The sequence below is a fragment of the Sus scrofa genome, chromosome 14 (assembly GCF_054392235.1).
Source record: "Sus scrofa isolate SSC_HxYL_T2T_F1_AM1 chromosome 14, Sscrofa_HxYL_maternal_Yorkshire_Landrace_v2.0, whole genome shotgun sequence".
Classification (NCBI taxonomy): Eukaryota; Metazoa; Chordata; class Mammalia; order Artiodactyla; family Suidae; genus Sus; species Sus scrofa.
Window position 1 is genome coordinate 111,582,675 of NC_139396.1, and position 16,821 is coordinate 111,599,495.

General features: G+C 48.8%; 1 protein-coding gene across 9 annotated transcripts in view; it reads left to right on the plus strand.

The window, feature by feature from the left end:
• Positions 1 to 16,821, plus strand: part of WDFY4 (WDFY family member 4) — a 289,400-nt gene that overhangs the window by 29,333 nt on the left and 243,246 nt on the right. For all 9 annotated transcript variants that reach the window (XM_084996485.1, XM_084996486.1, XM_084996478.1 and 6 more), the window contains exons 3-10: positions 782 to 896; positions 1,685 to 1,791; positions 3,830 to 3,964; positions 6,738 to 6,927; positions 9,215 to 9,404; positions 11,142 to 11,299; positions 13,774 to 14,226; positions 16,562 to 16,666. Coding sequence is in view for 7 of the 9 variants with exons in the window: in XM_084996478.1 (XP_084852604.1) it covers positions 782 to 896; positions 1,685 to 1,791; positions 3,830 to 3,964; positions 6,738 to 6,927; positions 9,215 to 9,404; positions 11,142 to 11,299; positions 13,774 to 14,226; positions 16,562 to 16,666 (1,453 nt within the window). In the remaining 2 variants the exon portion in view is untranslated. The remainder of the gene's footprint in view (positions 1 to 781; positions 897 to 1,684; positions 1,792 to 3,829; positions 3,965 to 6,737; positions 6,928 to 9,214; positions 9,405 to 11,141; positions 11,300 to 13,773; positions 14,227 to 16,561; positions 16,667 to 16,821) is intronic.

Sequence of the window (16,821 nt, forward strand, 5' to 3'; positions counted from 1 at the left end):
AGCATGAAAAATGTTCATCCACTCTAGTTATCTAAAGATTGCAATTGAAATCTATAAGTTTTCTCATTCAAGATGAAAAAGCACCTCAGTGCTCATTGTTGGTATGGGTAGAAAGAAACCAGCCCTTTCCCCTGAAGCCCTTGGAGACTAATCTGGCAAATTTTTCTGGAGACCAAGTTAGTAATATGTACCCAAACAGTAAAAAATAGAAAAACAAAACAAAAATACCCCAAACAAACAAAAAATGCACTCTTTTAATTTGCAATCCTGCTTTTATGCTTATAACTTTACTTTTTTAGAATTTATTTGAAGGAAATACTTGCATGACTAAAACTAAGATATCTGCATGAGATTTAACAAGTGTGTAAGAGCAGCATCAAGGAGACACAGCTATTGATGGCAAGGAAGGGGAGGGAGAGGGATCTAGAGAATCCCTCTTAGAGTTTCTCACTCAGGCAAGTGGGTGCCTGGTAGGACCACTCACTCAGACAAGATGCAACAGGTTTTGGGAGAAAGCAATGGATTCAGTTACATGTCTTTGATGTGTCATGAGCATGCACTCAGGGCAGAGGTCTAGGGGCCAGCTGGATGTGGTTTGGAGCTCAGCAGGAAGTTGAATGCATAGGCAATGGAAGCTGGAGGGTAGTCACCTACCCTTTGGATGCCCCAGTGAAAGCAAGTTGAGCCCTTGGTTTGGGTGGCAGGGAGGAAGGAAGGTGATTCTCACACTTTGTGGTATAGCTTTGACATCTCTGAGCAAATCTCGTGTGTTGCACTTCAGGCCTGGGAACACTCTGTGGGGATCATCTGTTTTCCCAGTCTCCAAAGGCTGGCTGAAGATGTTTCTGAGCAGCTTGCCCAAGAAATACAGAAGGTACTGGTGGGAAAGCCTGCAGGTAAGAGAAGAGAGGTCCCAAGACCTCCATGGAGAGTACAAAAGCTCTGCAGCACTCCCCCAGGCCTCCAGCCCAGTCCTTCTCTGCTTTCTGGGGGGTAGTTAGAGCAGTGCCTTCCAAAGCCACAGCAGGCCAGATTCGCTATGGAGAACCCTGGAGAACAAAGGAAAAGTCTTGAAGAGGGAAGAGAAAGGGGACCTGGGGGACTCTGCTGCTCCTGGGAGGGACAGATACACATACACACAAACACAGACCCCCCCCCCCACACACACACACATGCAGAAAAGACACACAAACCAAAGCCAAGCATGTTTCCTGCTTGGGTCTCCTGACTTGCTTCCTTCCACTCACGGAAATGGACCCTGGAGACTGAGGCCTGGAGGAATTCCAGGGGGAAGGAAAAGCTTCAGCATCAGGTAGATTGCAGGAACCCCTGTGACCAAAGGGGCTGTGTGATACAGAAAGTGGGGAGAAGACACTGGATTATGGCAGGTCCAATTTCTGAAGAGCTTGTTCTTATTATTTACCAATAGGGAGCCACTGATGGTTGTGGAACAGGGAAGGTGGCATGGCAAAGGCTATCCTCCGAGGAGATTAATGTGGCAGAGTGTGATGAGATGCTTGGTATAGATTCAGGTGTCATTGTGGAGGGGTCAAGAGGCAGAAGTTCCTTAAAGATGCTAAGGCACCTCTCATGGTGAGAGGGCCCCGAGTAGAGGGAAGCTGAGTGACCAGGCCACCTCATTGCTCTGCTGGTAACACTTTCTCTCTTCCCACACTGTTTCCAGAGCAAGCGCGGGTGGCAGCTGGGCAGTTGCTGCGGTGGAAGGGGGATGCAGATCAGGATGGTTACTTGCTCCTGAAGTCAGTGTACGTGCTCACGGGGACAGATTCGGTAAGTTCCAGGCCCCACAGGCCTGGTCTGAGTGCTTCTCATTGTGTATAGAGGGACATCCCAGCACAGGTCAGTGCCATGCCCCACCAGGGTCTTCCTTTTCATGAAACTGACTTACTGTTTCTCCTCTCCTACCCCTGTTTTGATATAGAGCATGGACTTCAGAGTCTGAAATTCACATTTGCATCCTGCCTTTTCAGTTGAAAGCTGTGTGCAACCTGGAGCAAATTATTTGACCTCTCTGCTTCTCAGTTGTGTTGTTCATTCTAAAACTGGGGATAATAACGCCCCTGTTGTGGAGTTAGTGTGAGGATAAACAATGTCTGATGTGTATGGACTGTATTTCCTGCTGGGTGTATCCCATACATTGTACACATTGATACTCTCCAAACCCTAGGAGTCAGGTTACGGTGAGGTCGCACTGGTGACGAGAAATCTGGTTTGCTGGTGTAGTGTATCTACAGCTGTCTGACTCTAAAGCCTCTGCTCCGATCCATTGCTCGCTATTGCCTCCTGCTAAACTCAGACTAAAGGAGCCAGGCCTGCAGGCACCTGCCCTGTGCTGTCCCAGGGACCAAGAGGTCGGCCCCTCCTTCTTCCCTTCCTATCCTGGCTGCAGTCATGGCCTGCCACAGGAAAGCAGGGGCCTTGAGTGGTTTGCCGAGGATTGGTGTTCTCTCAGGCAGAAGCAATCTCTGGAGAAAGCTGTGGCTGTCAGCGGAAGTGGTCAGAGGCCCTGTGCAGGGCAGGGCCAGAGGCTTATCTGTGTAGGGAGAGTGTCCACTCTGCGTGTCCTGGTGGCCAGACTAGGAGCAACAGGAAATAGGCTAGGGGCAGTGGCTGCCCTCTGTCTAGTGTTGAACACAGGCCTCCGATGGGTGTCTGGAGACAGTGCCAGGAGGTGAGAGGAGCCCACGGAGGATCACCTGGCTTCCTCCATGTGTACTGTCTGGACCACCATCAGGCACAGAGGCCTGGGGCATAGAGTGGGGGCCCTTCCACCCTTGGGGAAGGACTCTTTTCAGTCCTAAAGCCATGTTTTCTGCTGCAGGGAGTCAGCCCCTAAAGCAGTGAGAGAAGTAAGCAGTTGGCTTCCAGTGGAGCCAGTGTGGCTCAGAGGACAGAGAGAGCCACCTTGTGTGCAGTTGTGCAGGGCCACATGTCCAGTAGGGGGCAGACAGTACCTGCAGTGTATGCTTTGAGGCCCATGGCCTGCATTATATTCCTGGTGCTGGCCCAGACTCATTCTCTTCCTTTCTCTTTTACCCACCACGTCTGTCAGATCAGTCAATCAAGTGGGAAATTGCACAGACAATACACTTTATATTAGCCACACCTGTGCTCTCTCATGCTCATGTGTGTGCATGGGTGTGCACACACACGCAGAGGCTGCAGCCCCAGTAATCCCAGTGGAGCTGCAGGCAGGCCCATGGAAGAAAGGCCCCAGGAAGCCCCACACGCAGGCTGGTCCCCTTTGCCAACTCCCTGTCTCCTCTCTGTCTGGCAGCCCTGGCACTGGTTACGGAGGTGTGGTTCTCTGGATTATTGGTCCTCACCTCTAGGGCAGTTTTGGTAATGATGAGGTCCTGGATCTGGATGAGGGGATGGAAAAGGCCCTGATTATGTCCCAAATTCAGGCACTTCTTTGTTCCCAACCACCCTCTCCTGACTGTTTCCACTCCCCTATCAGGAGGAAAGGTACCCAGATCAGCAGTGATTGCCAGGAAAGCCCTTGATTTCTGCCCTGCAACAATCCCTTACTCCCTCCTTTCCTTCCATCCTATCATCTATCATATAAAAGATACAATGTTTATTGGGCACACAATATACATTTTATGTAAATGTAAGCTTCAGAGCCATCCAAGTGGGTCCTATGACTGTCTCCATTCCTAAAGGAGAATGTGTTGTCCAGAGACAGGATGTGACTCACCTCTGTTCCTGCTAAAATGCCCATTTTGGCCGAACTTGCCAGTCTGGGTCTGGAGCCTGGTTCTGTCTGGCTCTGTGGCCCTGGGTCACGTCTGCTCTTCCTTTGCAGGAGACGCTGGGCAGAGTTGCTGAATCTGGGCTCCCAGCCCTGCTCCTCCAGTGCCTTTACCTCTTCTTTGTCTTTCCTCTGGAAAAGGATGAGCTTTTTGAGAGTGATATTCAAGTTCAGAGGATGTTTGTGCAGGTGAGTGGGAGGAGGGCTGAATACCCCTGGGCTGAGACCCACTCTGCTTCTCCAACCTCTTTTCCTCCCTCTTCCCCTTGTTGGAAGCTCCTCCGTTCTCCTGGAGGTCTCAGCTTACCCCACTGCCCGCAGGCTCTGCAAATGCATTTGGAAGATGGAGTTTCTTTTCTCTCTAATTGCATCCCTTTATTCTTCCTGCTCTCTCCCAGAATCATGTGCTCCTTCCACTTCCTACCAGCTCCTTCTCCTCCAGTCTACATCCCTGGGTCCTGCCTGCCTTCCCAGGACCTCCTGTCTCTGGCCCCTGTGACTCTGGGAACAAGCATGCTAAGCCAAACCTGAATAACCATAGCCCATATTTTCTAAGTCCTTGCTATGTAATTACATTTATGTCATAACCTGACATCCATTGCAGGATGTATGTGGTATTGTCATCCTGATTCGATACAAACTAAGGTATGGCAAGTAAACATGAGACACAGAGATGGGGGCTTGAATTAGAACCCTGGGAATCTGGCTCCTGAGTCTGCTCACAGTCAGATGTCTAACCACTCTGTGTGGTCAGCTCCTCCCTCCCTCTCAGGCCATAAGCATCAAATGCTATGTCCTCTTGTCTATCTTTTCTATCCTCTCTGACCAGCAGTGACTTTTATTTGTCTTTTTAGGGCTGCAGTCCCAGCATATGGAAGTTCACAGGCTAGGGTTGAATCAGAGATGCAGCTGCCAGTCTACACCACAGCTACAGCAATGCAGAGGATCCAAGCTTTGCCTACGACCTACACTACAGCTCACGGCTGTGCCGGATACTTAACTCACTTGATGGGGCCAAGGATCGAATCTGCATCCTCATGGATACTAGTTGGGTTCCTAACCCGCTAAGCCACAACAGGAACTCCGAGCAGAGACTTTTAACATAACTTCTTACATCCCTCCCCTGCCCCCTTACTGACAAGTCCTGCTTTCTCAGCTTCTGGGATGCTGTATATCCAGAAAACTCCATCTGCCTCTCTGGTGAGGGGAACTGTGTGTCTTACTCATCTTTGTGTGTCCATTGCCTTGGACAGGGTCTCACACAGAGCACATACTTAGGACCATTTGGGAATTGCCAGTGCAGCTGTCCACTGAGCACTCATGTCCACATTCCCATCCATTTTAGACCAATTCTGAAGCCAGAATCATCATTACCAGAGGGCATCTCACAGGTCCTAGCAGATGCCACTTATGGTGGATTGTCCCCTAAGCTGCTTTTGTTAGAAATTTAGGCATCATTTACCTGCATATAAATCACATTCTAAGTGGTGGCCAGGATAGAACAAAGCTATACTGTGTGGCTTCTATGTGCTCTGCAGGGAATTAGTGCAGTCTTGTCTTCGGAATCTTCTTCACATATGGACAGGATGTGAGCCACAGGGATAGACCACGTCAGAGTTCCTCAGGGCTTCCTTATTTCATTCCACAAAAATATACAGTGCTCTTCTTGGGTGTGTCTCCATGCCTGACCCACACTCCCTCCTAGAGCTGACAGAGAGATGCAGACGCCAAATGGGGGGAACAATCACATAAATAAATGAAGTGTCCAATTTTTTTTTGTCTTTTTGCTATTTCTTGGGGCGCTCCCACGGCATATGGAGGTTCCCAGGCTAGGGGTCGAATCGGAGCTGTAGCCGCCGGCCTACGCCAGAGCCACAGCAACGCGGGATCCGAGCCGCGTCTGCAACCTACACCACAGCTCATGGCAACGCCGGATCGTTAACCCACTGAGCAAGGGCAGGGACCAAACCCGCAACCTCATGATTCCTAGTCGGATTCGTTAACCACTGCGCCACGACGGGAACTCCAGTGTCCAATTTTTTAAGTGCTCTGATGGAAACGTGAAAGCCGCTAGGAGATGAGGAGAAGAGGACCTGATTTCCAGCAGAGACTAAATGGGGGCTCTTCTGAGGAAATGCCATTCAACCAGGGAGCTAAAGGTTGGGATGGAGGTGTAGGGTGGAAGAAGATGAGAGAGGAAGAGGGAATGGCCCAGCAAGTCGAGGGTTATAGGGTCACGCCCACTGCCACCTGCAGGGGAGGCAGGGAAAGGGGATCGGTGCTCAGCTCCATGGATGCCCGGCCGGGAATCCATCACTGTGTGAGAAGGGGCTCAAGGACTCAGATGGAAGGAGCTTTCCATATTTGCTAAACTGGAAGAAGGTCCAGGTAGACCACTGAGAGGCAAAGGGAGAGCACATGTGATAACCCAAGAGAAGAAGCAGGGCTGGGCCAAGCAGAACCCCGTGAGCCTTTCGAGGGCATTCGGTTTCCACCCCAGGTATGTAGGAAGGTGTGGAAAGTTCCTCTGATAGCCACATGGATACTGGATTGGCAGGGGCAAGGAGCCCAGTTAGCATGTTATAGGATAAACTCTTGATCTTATGGAGAAGTAGAGTCTGAATGCCAAACGGAGACTTCAGGCACACACATCTCTTTTTAAACAGCACTGGGCCCTGTTAATTCCATACTTTTAATTGTCGGTGGCATTTTCTGCACTTCTGTATAAAAAGACCCCTCCCTAAGTCAAACATTTCTGTGTTATCCCGATATGGAAAGGATAACCCCTGCTTGTGTGGGGTTAGGAGTCCACAGTTTGGCCTTGTCACCCTTTCTAGGTGACTGTCAACCATGCTGCTCTAGGGCAGAGGGCAGACCCCACACAATCCTTCCTGCTGAGACATGGACAAGTGGGGAAGGAGGCTTTCTAATCAGTATCTCTGTGCCTTTTTTTTTCTTCCAGATGTTGATCAACATTTGCAGTGAGACTCAGGGTCTGGAGGGACTTCTCTCGGGAAATGAACTCCAGTCTCTGATGATTGCCACAACGTGTCTCCGAGAGCACAGCTGCTCCTTTTGGAAGGAGCCCACCTTCTGTGTGTTGAAGGCGATCTCTAAGGCCCAGAACCTCAGCGTCATCCAATACCTGCAGGGTATGATCCTGGGAGATCAGGGATGGGCTGCAGGCACACTTCCCACAATAAGACCCTGGGATGCCCTCGCAGCCTCAGTATAGATTCCAGGGACCAAAAGAGAGATGAATAAATGGGGTTTTCATGGATGCCCAACTATGCCTATGAGGTGACCCTACACTGCTTGGGTCCCTTCATGAAAGCGATTTTATTGTTCATTCTGATGCTCCACTGGGGGGGAGAGAGAGGGAGACTCATTTACTACACGCATACTATCGAACAGAAACCATGTGGGGTTCATTTGTATGTTATCTTATTTGTTTCTTTGAGATAGATATTACTGATTAATGCCATCTGCAGCAGAGGAAACAGAGATTAAGGGTGATGAAAGAATCTGCCAGTGCTCCCCAGCTAGTGAAGAAGAGAATCGAGTCAATCCTAGAGATGCCCAATTTCAGTGCCTTAGGTTCTGCTCTGGGCAGCATATGTAGGAGTTAAGGTCATAGTTTCTAGAATCAGACAGCTGAGGCATGGGCTCCAGCCCTGTCCTCTCAGCTGAGTGACCTTGGGCACTTAACTGCCTGGTGCTTCAATTCTTTTGTATGTAAAATTGAGGTAATATATTCCCACTGACCTCAACAGACTGTTGTGACCCTTCAACCAGTTGGTATATGTGAAGTGCTTAGACAGCTCCTGACATGCAGGGGATGCCCCAAAGGTTTCGACATCACAGCACCATTACCTAGCTGTGATCAAAGGCAAGGCACCAAGGGAATCAGATTCTTGAGCAGTCCCTGGGGCCTCCCTTAGCATCATCTGTCTCCCAAGGGCCCAGGAAATGCTGGGAAGCATGGCTACCACTGTGGCTCACAGACTCTTGGGAAAAATGTATTGGCCTCCTCTCAGGTACTGGCCTATTGTGGGGCAGGGCGGGAAGCTCTGCAGGGCTAACTCCCAGGGGGATGTTTTGATGAAGGTCTTCAGCTGACCTCCCCAGCAGCCCTGAACCATTCTTCAGCTCTACCAGCTGAAGGGCTGCTTTGGAGCACAACTGTCCAGCCCTTGGTTAACTCCAAGGTATGGGGTCTCTTTGGGAGAGGTGGGGGTCTGAGCCTGCCAGTGTGAACTATTGCCCTGTGATCTGTCTTCTTTCTGGGGCCTCCTGTAACAGAGGGTGTCAGCTGGTGAGAACTAGGAAAGTACAGACCCACCCTCTCACTGTAACTGAGCCCTGGGCTGAAACGTCACCCCCAATTTCAAGACTGAAGTTTCCTGTGAGGCCAGGGCCTGGTAGTCATGATGTAGAGCTGAGCTGGACCTGAGATGCACAGTAGACCCCAAACAGGCTAGAGTAGGAGACCCCTGAGAAAAGGCTGCCTGTATTGGTGTTGGGGGGGTGGTTCTCACTGTGGTCATTATTCTCAGCTGTCCAAGATAACATCTGGAAAAGAAAACTTCCACCTCAGCGGGGAGCAGGCAACCTACAGCTCTGTGCCCAGGACCCCTATAAGGCAGTGAGAACCTTCCCTGGGTGTATAGGCTAAGGAGAAGGCCAGGAAGTAAGACTGGCCTGCTGTTTACCTGCCAGCCCATAGCTCTCGGTGCTGCCTTGCCTGGTCCGCAGACTTTGGAGAGACTGAGCATGCCTTATCTCCAGCTCTTTATAGGCACTTTCCCTGATCCACTGGTGTGGCTTTCCCAGCCCTCAGAAGAGGCTTCCCCCAGTGAAAGAGCCCTAGAAACTGTGATCCATCCATATGCAACTCTAATGACAACTGTTTTCTGACTCAAATTTTCCCCTGGCCTCTCACAGCTCTGGGGTAACCAGCAGGGCCTGCCTTCCTTCCCCTCCCTTGTGGACCATACTTTCAGGCTCTAACCCCCTGAATTCTTTAGTAGCTGAAACACATCATCTTTTCGCCCTTTATTTTCCCACATATCCATATATCCATCCCTGCACTTTTCTCCAAGCTAATTTCTGCTCAGCCTTGCTTCCTTAAGGTCTTCCACGAAGCTCAGGTCTTCAACATGTTATCTAATGGACCTGGACCCTTGAGTGGGGGGGAATCAGGAGCAGAGGGCTAAGCGATTTCCTACCTCTTCCTGTTTCCCCGGCTCTCCTTCTGGGCCCCAGAGCGTGGTTCTCAGGATGACCCTTCCTAAAGTTGAGGCTTCTTGATCCAAGAGGCCAGCAGAAAAATGTTCTGAATGACTTCTCTTTCACATCTTTAAAGATGGGAGAGAATGACCACTGCAGAAGAGCAATAGCCTCCAAACTCAGTGGGGGTATGTTTATTCCCTCTTGCAGCCATGGATTGCATCAAGATCTCTCTGCAGAACCTCTCCAGGCTTGCAGACGCTCTCCCTGTTCCTGAGGTGAGCGAGGCCATGAACCTCGTCTTGGGCTTTGTGAAGGACTCCTACTCCATCTCCCCGGCTCTGTTCCTGGAGTTTGAGAACGGGGAGGGCTATCCTCTGTTACTCAAAGTGTTACTTCGGTAAGTTGCTGTGCTTGGTGGGGAAGAAACAGTGGAAGCCTCGGTCCTCAGAATCACTTGTGGTGCTTTGGAGAAAGCCTCAGATATTGAGCCTCAGATATTGAGGCTTTTCCAAATGTCTCCTGACATACAGATCTCGGTAGAACATGGCTGGAGAGATTTTTATTGCAAAAGTAATTCAATATAGCAGTCGGCTTTGAAACCACTTCTTAAGAAAACCAGTGGGTGATCAAAATAATATTACCAACTTCATTTGGTGGCACACGCCACCTGCATGCCTGCTGGCCTGACAGTCACCTGTCAGAATCCACATCCTGTGTTGGAGGGCTTTCTGGGATGGCTGTAATTGGCTCTGCCTGTATGCTTGGTGGCTGGAAGTGCTAAAATATCAACAAACCCCAGAAGCAGCCCTCTACCAATGACTGGCAGAAACTGATGGATACATAACCTGCAAAGTTGCCCCTTGAATGAGATAGCTCTACCCTGCCTTCCAGAGTTCCCAGGGGGAATAAGCTCTAACTGCTCTTGCTTGGTAATGTTCCCATACCAGCCTCCTGCTCACAGGGCCTCTTCCCTACTGTTATTCTCAAATTCTGGACCCATGGGAAATGCAAATGAAGACTGTTCAGCTGAGTCTGGACTAATTTCCTCCACTCTGACTTGCTATATCATCTTTAGCTTGAGTCCAGGGATTGGATAAACCTAAGTGTAGAAATCAAAGAAATTCCTTGATGATCCAAACTCTTCCACTGATCTTGAGTAAGCTGGTTAAGGGCAAGGCCACAAAAGTTCCCCTGGGCTTTGCTCTGAATATGAGCAGCACTTCTCTGTGGGGTGCAGCTTACCATGGTGTTTCATGGATTTTGCTACAGTCAGGCTTCCAGTATCTGGAAGAAGTCTGGGACAAGGGGACAGAAATCCCAAAGGAATAGGATTAGATGACCCTGAGGGCCTTCATCCACAGGGACAATAAGAATAAATGTCCCCATGGGGAGGCCATATCTTACAGGAGTCTAGACCATGACTAATTGGTTAGTGCTACCATGGAGGTCTGTGTTATAGCAGTTCCTGAACATTTCTTTGGTTAGATGGCTGGTTGGTTTTCCCTAGACTTCTTGTGGAAGGCAGGAGGGGAAATAAGCCTGTTCCAAGGAGTGTCAGGAAGGACCCATCTCAGCTTGTTTCCCTTTCTGCCTTAACCGAAGTTGCACTGCCAGGACTTTACTCCTGATGTGACAGTGAGACTTGAGAGTCTGTTCTCCATGGTGAGCAAGGCAGCCCCACTACACATAAGGAGCTGAAAACAAAACCAGTACTCATCCCTGAAACAAGCATGAGGATGTCTAATCAAGTCTGATTATTTCCCATGATGTTTGTGTTGCTGCTCTTCTGAAATAATAACTCTCTTATTTCGGGGGTCCTCCTGCCCTTCTGGTGCCCGAAACACATGATTTTTGGGGGGTCCAGCCATGGAAAGCAGCCTTCCTAAGAGCAGATGCTGTGGCTCTTCACAGGGTTCCCTGCATTCTAATTAAACATCCTTAGATCCGGGGCTGACACTTACAAACAGAGTGACCCTTATCCACTCCCTTTGCCTTTTGGTGCTGAACTGATGGAGACTTTTGGGGTCTTGCCCAGCATCATGATCTGCGTTGTCCCTGCATCCATGTGAGGAGCACCATGAACAAACTTGGCTGCTCCATCCAAGATGTCCAGGGAGCTCATCTGTCCCCACAGGTATGACGAGCTGACCCAGACTGAAGCAGACCCCCACCTGGAGGAGCTCCTCGGGCTGGTGGTGTGGCTGACAACCTGTGGGAGGTCAGAGCTGAAGGTGTTTGACAGCGTCACTTACCCACAGCTGGAAGGTTTCAAGTTCCATCATGAGGCTTCTGGTGAGTCCCCTCTGGGTGTCTCTGGATGCCCTAAAGCACGTGGCACTGTGCCCTGACAAGGAGATGTCAGTCATCCCCCAGTTCTCTGTGCAGAAACAAACACGCGGCACTTGTCAGTAACAGAGTGGGGTCTGATTCTGTCATGGCTTTGGGGAGATTGGCTATGGATTTAAGACCTCTACTTATAGATTTTTCCGGAGGATGTGGGTGGGACTTAGAAAATATTTGCTTAAAAAAGGTGAAGACTCTCTCAGATAATGGAGGGAACCTCTGATTTCCATCCCCACCTCTGGTGTGACTTACTTGATGACATCTCCTTAGCTAACAGGGACAGATCTCAGAGTCAACCCAATCTCAGAGTCAATGCCTCTTTAGTTCTATGAGATATTATCGGACTGATTGAATGATGAGCCCAATTAAATGCACTGATACTTTCTGTCCACCAGCTACTCTGCCCCATGCTGGGGCAGAACACCTGGCATGGAAAGGCCAGGTGTTTGCTCCTCAAAAAGTCTCTGTAGAAACTGTCACACATGCCCTGAGCCATAATCTACTAAGTAACTGGTTGATTAACAAGTTTAGTGGTGACACCAGGTGAGAGGTTTAGCTCTGCCTGAGCCAATACGGAAACCCTGCACAGAGGGTGTCATTCAAGAGAGTCTTGAGGCTAAGCCTAGGTTGTCCAGGTAGATAGGAGAGGGAAGAAGTTTAAAGACAGAAAGTACAGGAGTTCCTGTCGTGGCTTAGTGGTTAACGAAACCAACTAGGAACCATGAGGTTGCAGGTTTGATCCCTGGCCTTGCTGAGTGGGTTAAAGATCCAGCGTTGTCATGAGTTGTGGTGTAGGTCACAGACGCGGCTCGGATCCCACGCTGCTGTGGCTCCGGCGTAGGCCGGTGGCTACGGCTCCGATTCGACCCCTCCTAGCCTGGGAACCTCCATATGCCATGGGAGTGGCCCAAGAAATGGCAAAAAGACAAAAAAAAAAAAAAAAAAAGACAAAAAAAAGACAAAAAGTACAGTCTGAGGAAAGAAATGGTTACCAGAAACATCTGGGTAAGTCCAGGGAAATGGGCAGAGAGCCCCACACAGGTCAGAGGGTGGAGGTTGCAAAGCTGAGAGGCCAGTTTAGGAAGAGCAACTGGATGTGACTCCAGCAGATATACAGCAGAGTGTCTGAATTAGACAGGAACTTCAGAAACATCTCTGAGGTGTCTGAGATGGAGAGGGCTGGAGGCAGGGAGTTCTCTGAGGAAGTGTCTCCTGGACAAGAGAAAATGAAACTTAACCCTCCTGCCGGAGAGAAAGGAAGGGTGTGGATTCAGAAGCCGTCTTTATTTAACAGCTTGCCCAGAAATGAAACTGACTTTGCTTAGTAATCTTTATCATCATTTGATTTTTTTTTGGTCTTTTTTATTTTATTTTGCTTTATTTTATTTTATTTTAATTTTATTTTGTCTTTTTGCCATTTCCTGGGCCGCTCCCGCGGCATATGGAGGTTCTCAGAATAGGGGTTCAATCGGAGCCGTAGCCGCTAGCTTATGCCAGAGCCACAGCAGCGTGGGATCCGAGCCGCGTCTGCGACCTACACCACAGCTCATGACAACGCCGGATCTTTAACCCACTCAGCAAGGCCAGGGATCAAACCTGCAACCTCATGGTTCCTAGTTGGATTCGTTAACCCACTGCGCCATGACGGGAACTCCTATCATCGTTTGATTTTAATTGATTGAAACCAATCCTCCAGCCAAGCATTGCCCAATGGAAATATAATGTGAGCCACATTACAGAACTTAAAGTGTCCAGTAGTAAAATTTAAAAAATTAAGAACAGGTTAAAACATTTGTAATAATATATTTTTTAACCCAATATATCCAAAATGTTACCATATAAATATGGTCTTTAAATACTTTTTTTCCCTTTTTTGCTTTTTAGGACTGCATCCATGGCATATGTAAGTTCCCAGGCAAGGGGTTGAATTGCAGCTGTAGCTGCTGGCCTACACTGCAGCCACAGCAGTGTGAGATCCATCCGAGTTGAGTGTGTGACCTACATCACAGCTCAGGGCAATGGAGGATCCTTAACCCACTGAGCAAGGCCAGGGATTGAACTCGAATTCTCATGGATACTAGTCGGATTCATTTCCACCGTGCCACAATGGGAACGTCCTATAAATAATTGTTAATGACTCTGTTTTGGTCATTCTTTGTGCTACATCTTGGAAATCTGGTATGCATTTTTATACTCAGGGCATGCTTCAGTTCACAGTGGCCACAGTCTGAATGATTACTTAGCTACCATGTCTTGAACAATGAAGCTCTAGCCTTCCTCACACCCTGGGCAGATAGACATTTACCCACAGGAGCTGGAAAATAAAAACTTTAAATGGTATTTTCTAATGATAATGCAAGAATGTATATCTAGGCATAGGCAGGAGAAATGATTTGCAAGATTATTCCTTTTTGCATTTTCAGGGGTGACTGTGAAGAATCTTCAGGCCTTCCAAGTCCTGCAGAATGCTTTCCACAAAGCCAGTGACTCCATTCTTTGCACAAAAGTCCTGTCGTCCATCAGGGCCATGTGGGCCTGGAATGCCCGCAACTTCTTCCTGCTGGAGTGGACCCTGCAGCCCATCTCACAGTTTGTGGAGATTGTGCCCTTGAAGCCGACCCTGGTGCAGATGCACTTCTTCCAGCTGCTGGAGACCCTGGTGTTTGAGCTGCATTACGTGCCCCATGAGATCCTGCGGAAAGTGCAGCGCCTGATCAAGGAGAGCCCTGAGCCACTCTTCACCCTCGTGGCTCTGCAGAGCATCCTCAGGATTGCCGGCGGGGACCCGCTCTTCACAGACATCTTCCGGGACTCGGGGCTCCTGGGCCTGCTGCTAGCCCAGCTTCGGAAGCAGGCCAAGATCCTGAGGAAGTCAGGTGCCTCCCAGGAGCCTCAGGAGGAGAAGGGGAGGGGTGGTGGGGTGGTGTCATTGTTAGCTGGGCCTGGTCTGTGTGCCAGCCCAGCTACCCATTGGCACAACAGAGGCCCATGTCACTGGTGCCATGACGGGTATGTGGCTTCACAGGGCAGGCAGGCTCCCTATTTCTATAACTTGCCTGATCTTCCATTTGAAGAGGTGAGAGGGAGGTATATACCATTAAATAGACTCAGGTGACTAACTCGGGCTGATGAGTTCTTAGTTTTCAGGTGTCTCCTGCACTAGATATTGTCTGAGGGTGCAGATGGGGAGGCAACGGGGGAAGGACAGGTCCTCGGTAATGCAAAGGGGAGGGGGAGCTCAGATAGGCCTGGGGCTCTGGGGGGTGTGGTGGGGCCTGTTTGGGGTCAGCTGGTTTATAGCTGCCTTGCTCACATGGTATTATCAGGTCTGATGGTCCCCTACTTCGAGCAGGGTTTAGTCACCAGGGCTTTGCTGGCCCAACTTGCTCTTCCAGGCTTTGGTCACACTTCTGTGTGCCATGCTAAGCCCTGCACCCAGGGCTCTTGTCAGTGTCCCCTCATACTTGCCTCAGCCCTGACACTCTGGGCTCTCAACCTCAGCAGCCTCTGCACCCCATATGGGACCTCAGGGTCCCTTCTGTCCAGGCAGGAGTACACTCAGGAGTGCAGGCTTACACTCTTTCCCTGCCTAACTATGCCCCACGCATATATCCCCCTGGGGCCACTCAGTGTGGCTGTCTGAAATTCCCACCTCCACTAACTTGCAGATAGGAATCAGGGCATGAAAACTCCTTTCCCAGTCCCTCCTGGCTCTTGCTCAATCTGTCTACACCTGCCACTAAGTGACTTCAGCCTAGAGAAGGGGCACTGGGACACAGAACTCAGCCACTTTTTATCCTCCTCACCTTTTTGTCTTTCCTCCTCCTCTTGTACCCAAGAGCTGAGTGATCCTGAGCAAGTTACTTAACCTCTTTGAACCTTTTTCTTCTGTTAAATGGGTATAATGACATCTGCGTTTAAGGGTGTTGTGAGAATTAAATGAAGAAATATTTGAAAAGTACCCATTGCTGTGCTTGGCACATAAGAGGTGCTTGAGAAATGTGAGGCATTTATTCCCACAGGTTTTGTGCCACTGCTTGCAATACTGAGATAAATATGCAAGAGGAAGCTATATCTTCCTGGGATCAGATAGGATCAGGTAGATCAGATAGAATCAGGTAGATAGGATTCAGATAGGATCAGGACTAGAGACAAGGGTCTCCCATTTCCACATGTCTGGCCTCTGAGCTGGCCTTTGGAGAGTATTTTGTTATATGCTTCTCTCTGTTACCCTTTGGAGAGTCTTTGTGTATACTTTTCCTGTGTTATCTTAGCTATGCATTGCTTTTTAGTAGTCAGGTATTGAATTTACATTTTATTTATTTAGTTTTTGGCTTCACCCAAAGCATGTGGAATTTCCCAGGCCAGGGACTGAACCTGAGCCACAGTTGTACAATACCTAATCCTTAACAACTAGGCCACCAGAGAACCCCTGAATTTGCTTTTAAATCCAACGACTATTCCTAGAAGACCAATGACAAATGACTCTTCCCAGAAGAATCTTAACTTTTTAATAATAAGCTGATGTATTCAGTCCTACTTTTTGTTTTCCATTGTTAACTGCTTTCTGTTAGATATTTTGTCTCCTGGTCTATTACTCACTCATTCATTCATTCCCCAAATGTGTACTTTGTTTGTGTCAAGCACTTTTCCAGCACTGGGGATTCAATGGTGAACATGCAGGTCTGGTTTTGCCCACATAGATCTAATGCGGACAGCTATTTAATTCAGAATCTCTTGAGCATCTCCACACCTCTGGTGTGAGTGGGAAGCCCTCCCTTCCAGACACTAATGGCAAACTGTAAAAGTGTCTGAAGGAAAATGAAGGAGGCAGGGCTTTGGGAATCATGTAGAGTACTGGGTTCTCAAAGGGTGGTTCCCAGACCAGTTCCATCAGATCATCTGGAAAATTGCTAGGCATGCAACTTATCACAGCCCACTTAAGACCTCCAAAGTCAGAAACTTTGGAGATGGGGCTTGGCTTCTGGATTTTTACAACAAAACTTCCAGGGGATTTTGATGCACTCAAGTTGGAGAACCTCTGATGTAGGGGTTGCAGGGTCACATATTACATATTGGGATGTACACTCTCATGACGAAAGCATGATATTTGCCTTTCCTAAGAGGATAGATAATTAATGGAATTGGAGATTTGGGTCTATAACACACAGACTTAAAAGTTTTTTTTCCAATGCTTCTTGAATATGGCAGGAAACAGAGAGTTCAATCCTGGAGTTGAGGATACAGAAAGAGAACTGACTTGTGTGATGCTGAGAACTGTGGTCACACTTCTGAAAGGGTCGGTTCGAAATGCAGGTAAGTAAGGATGGTACTGAATTCCCCTTGTCACTGCTTGGAAAACATTAACTATTTCCTAATGGTTTATGTTAGTGTTCAAAGGTTTTTATCCAAGGACTAACCAACACTAATGCTGTGGCTAATGTATGTTTGCTTGTTGATGTTCAGTGTCA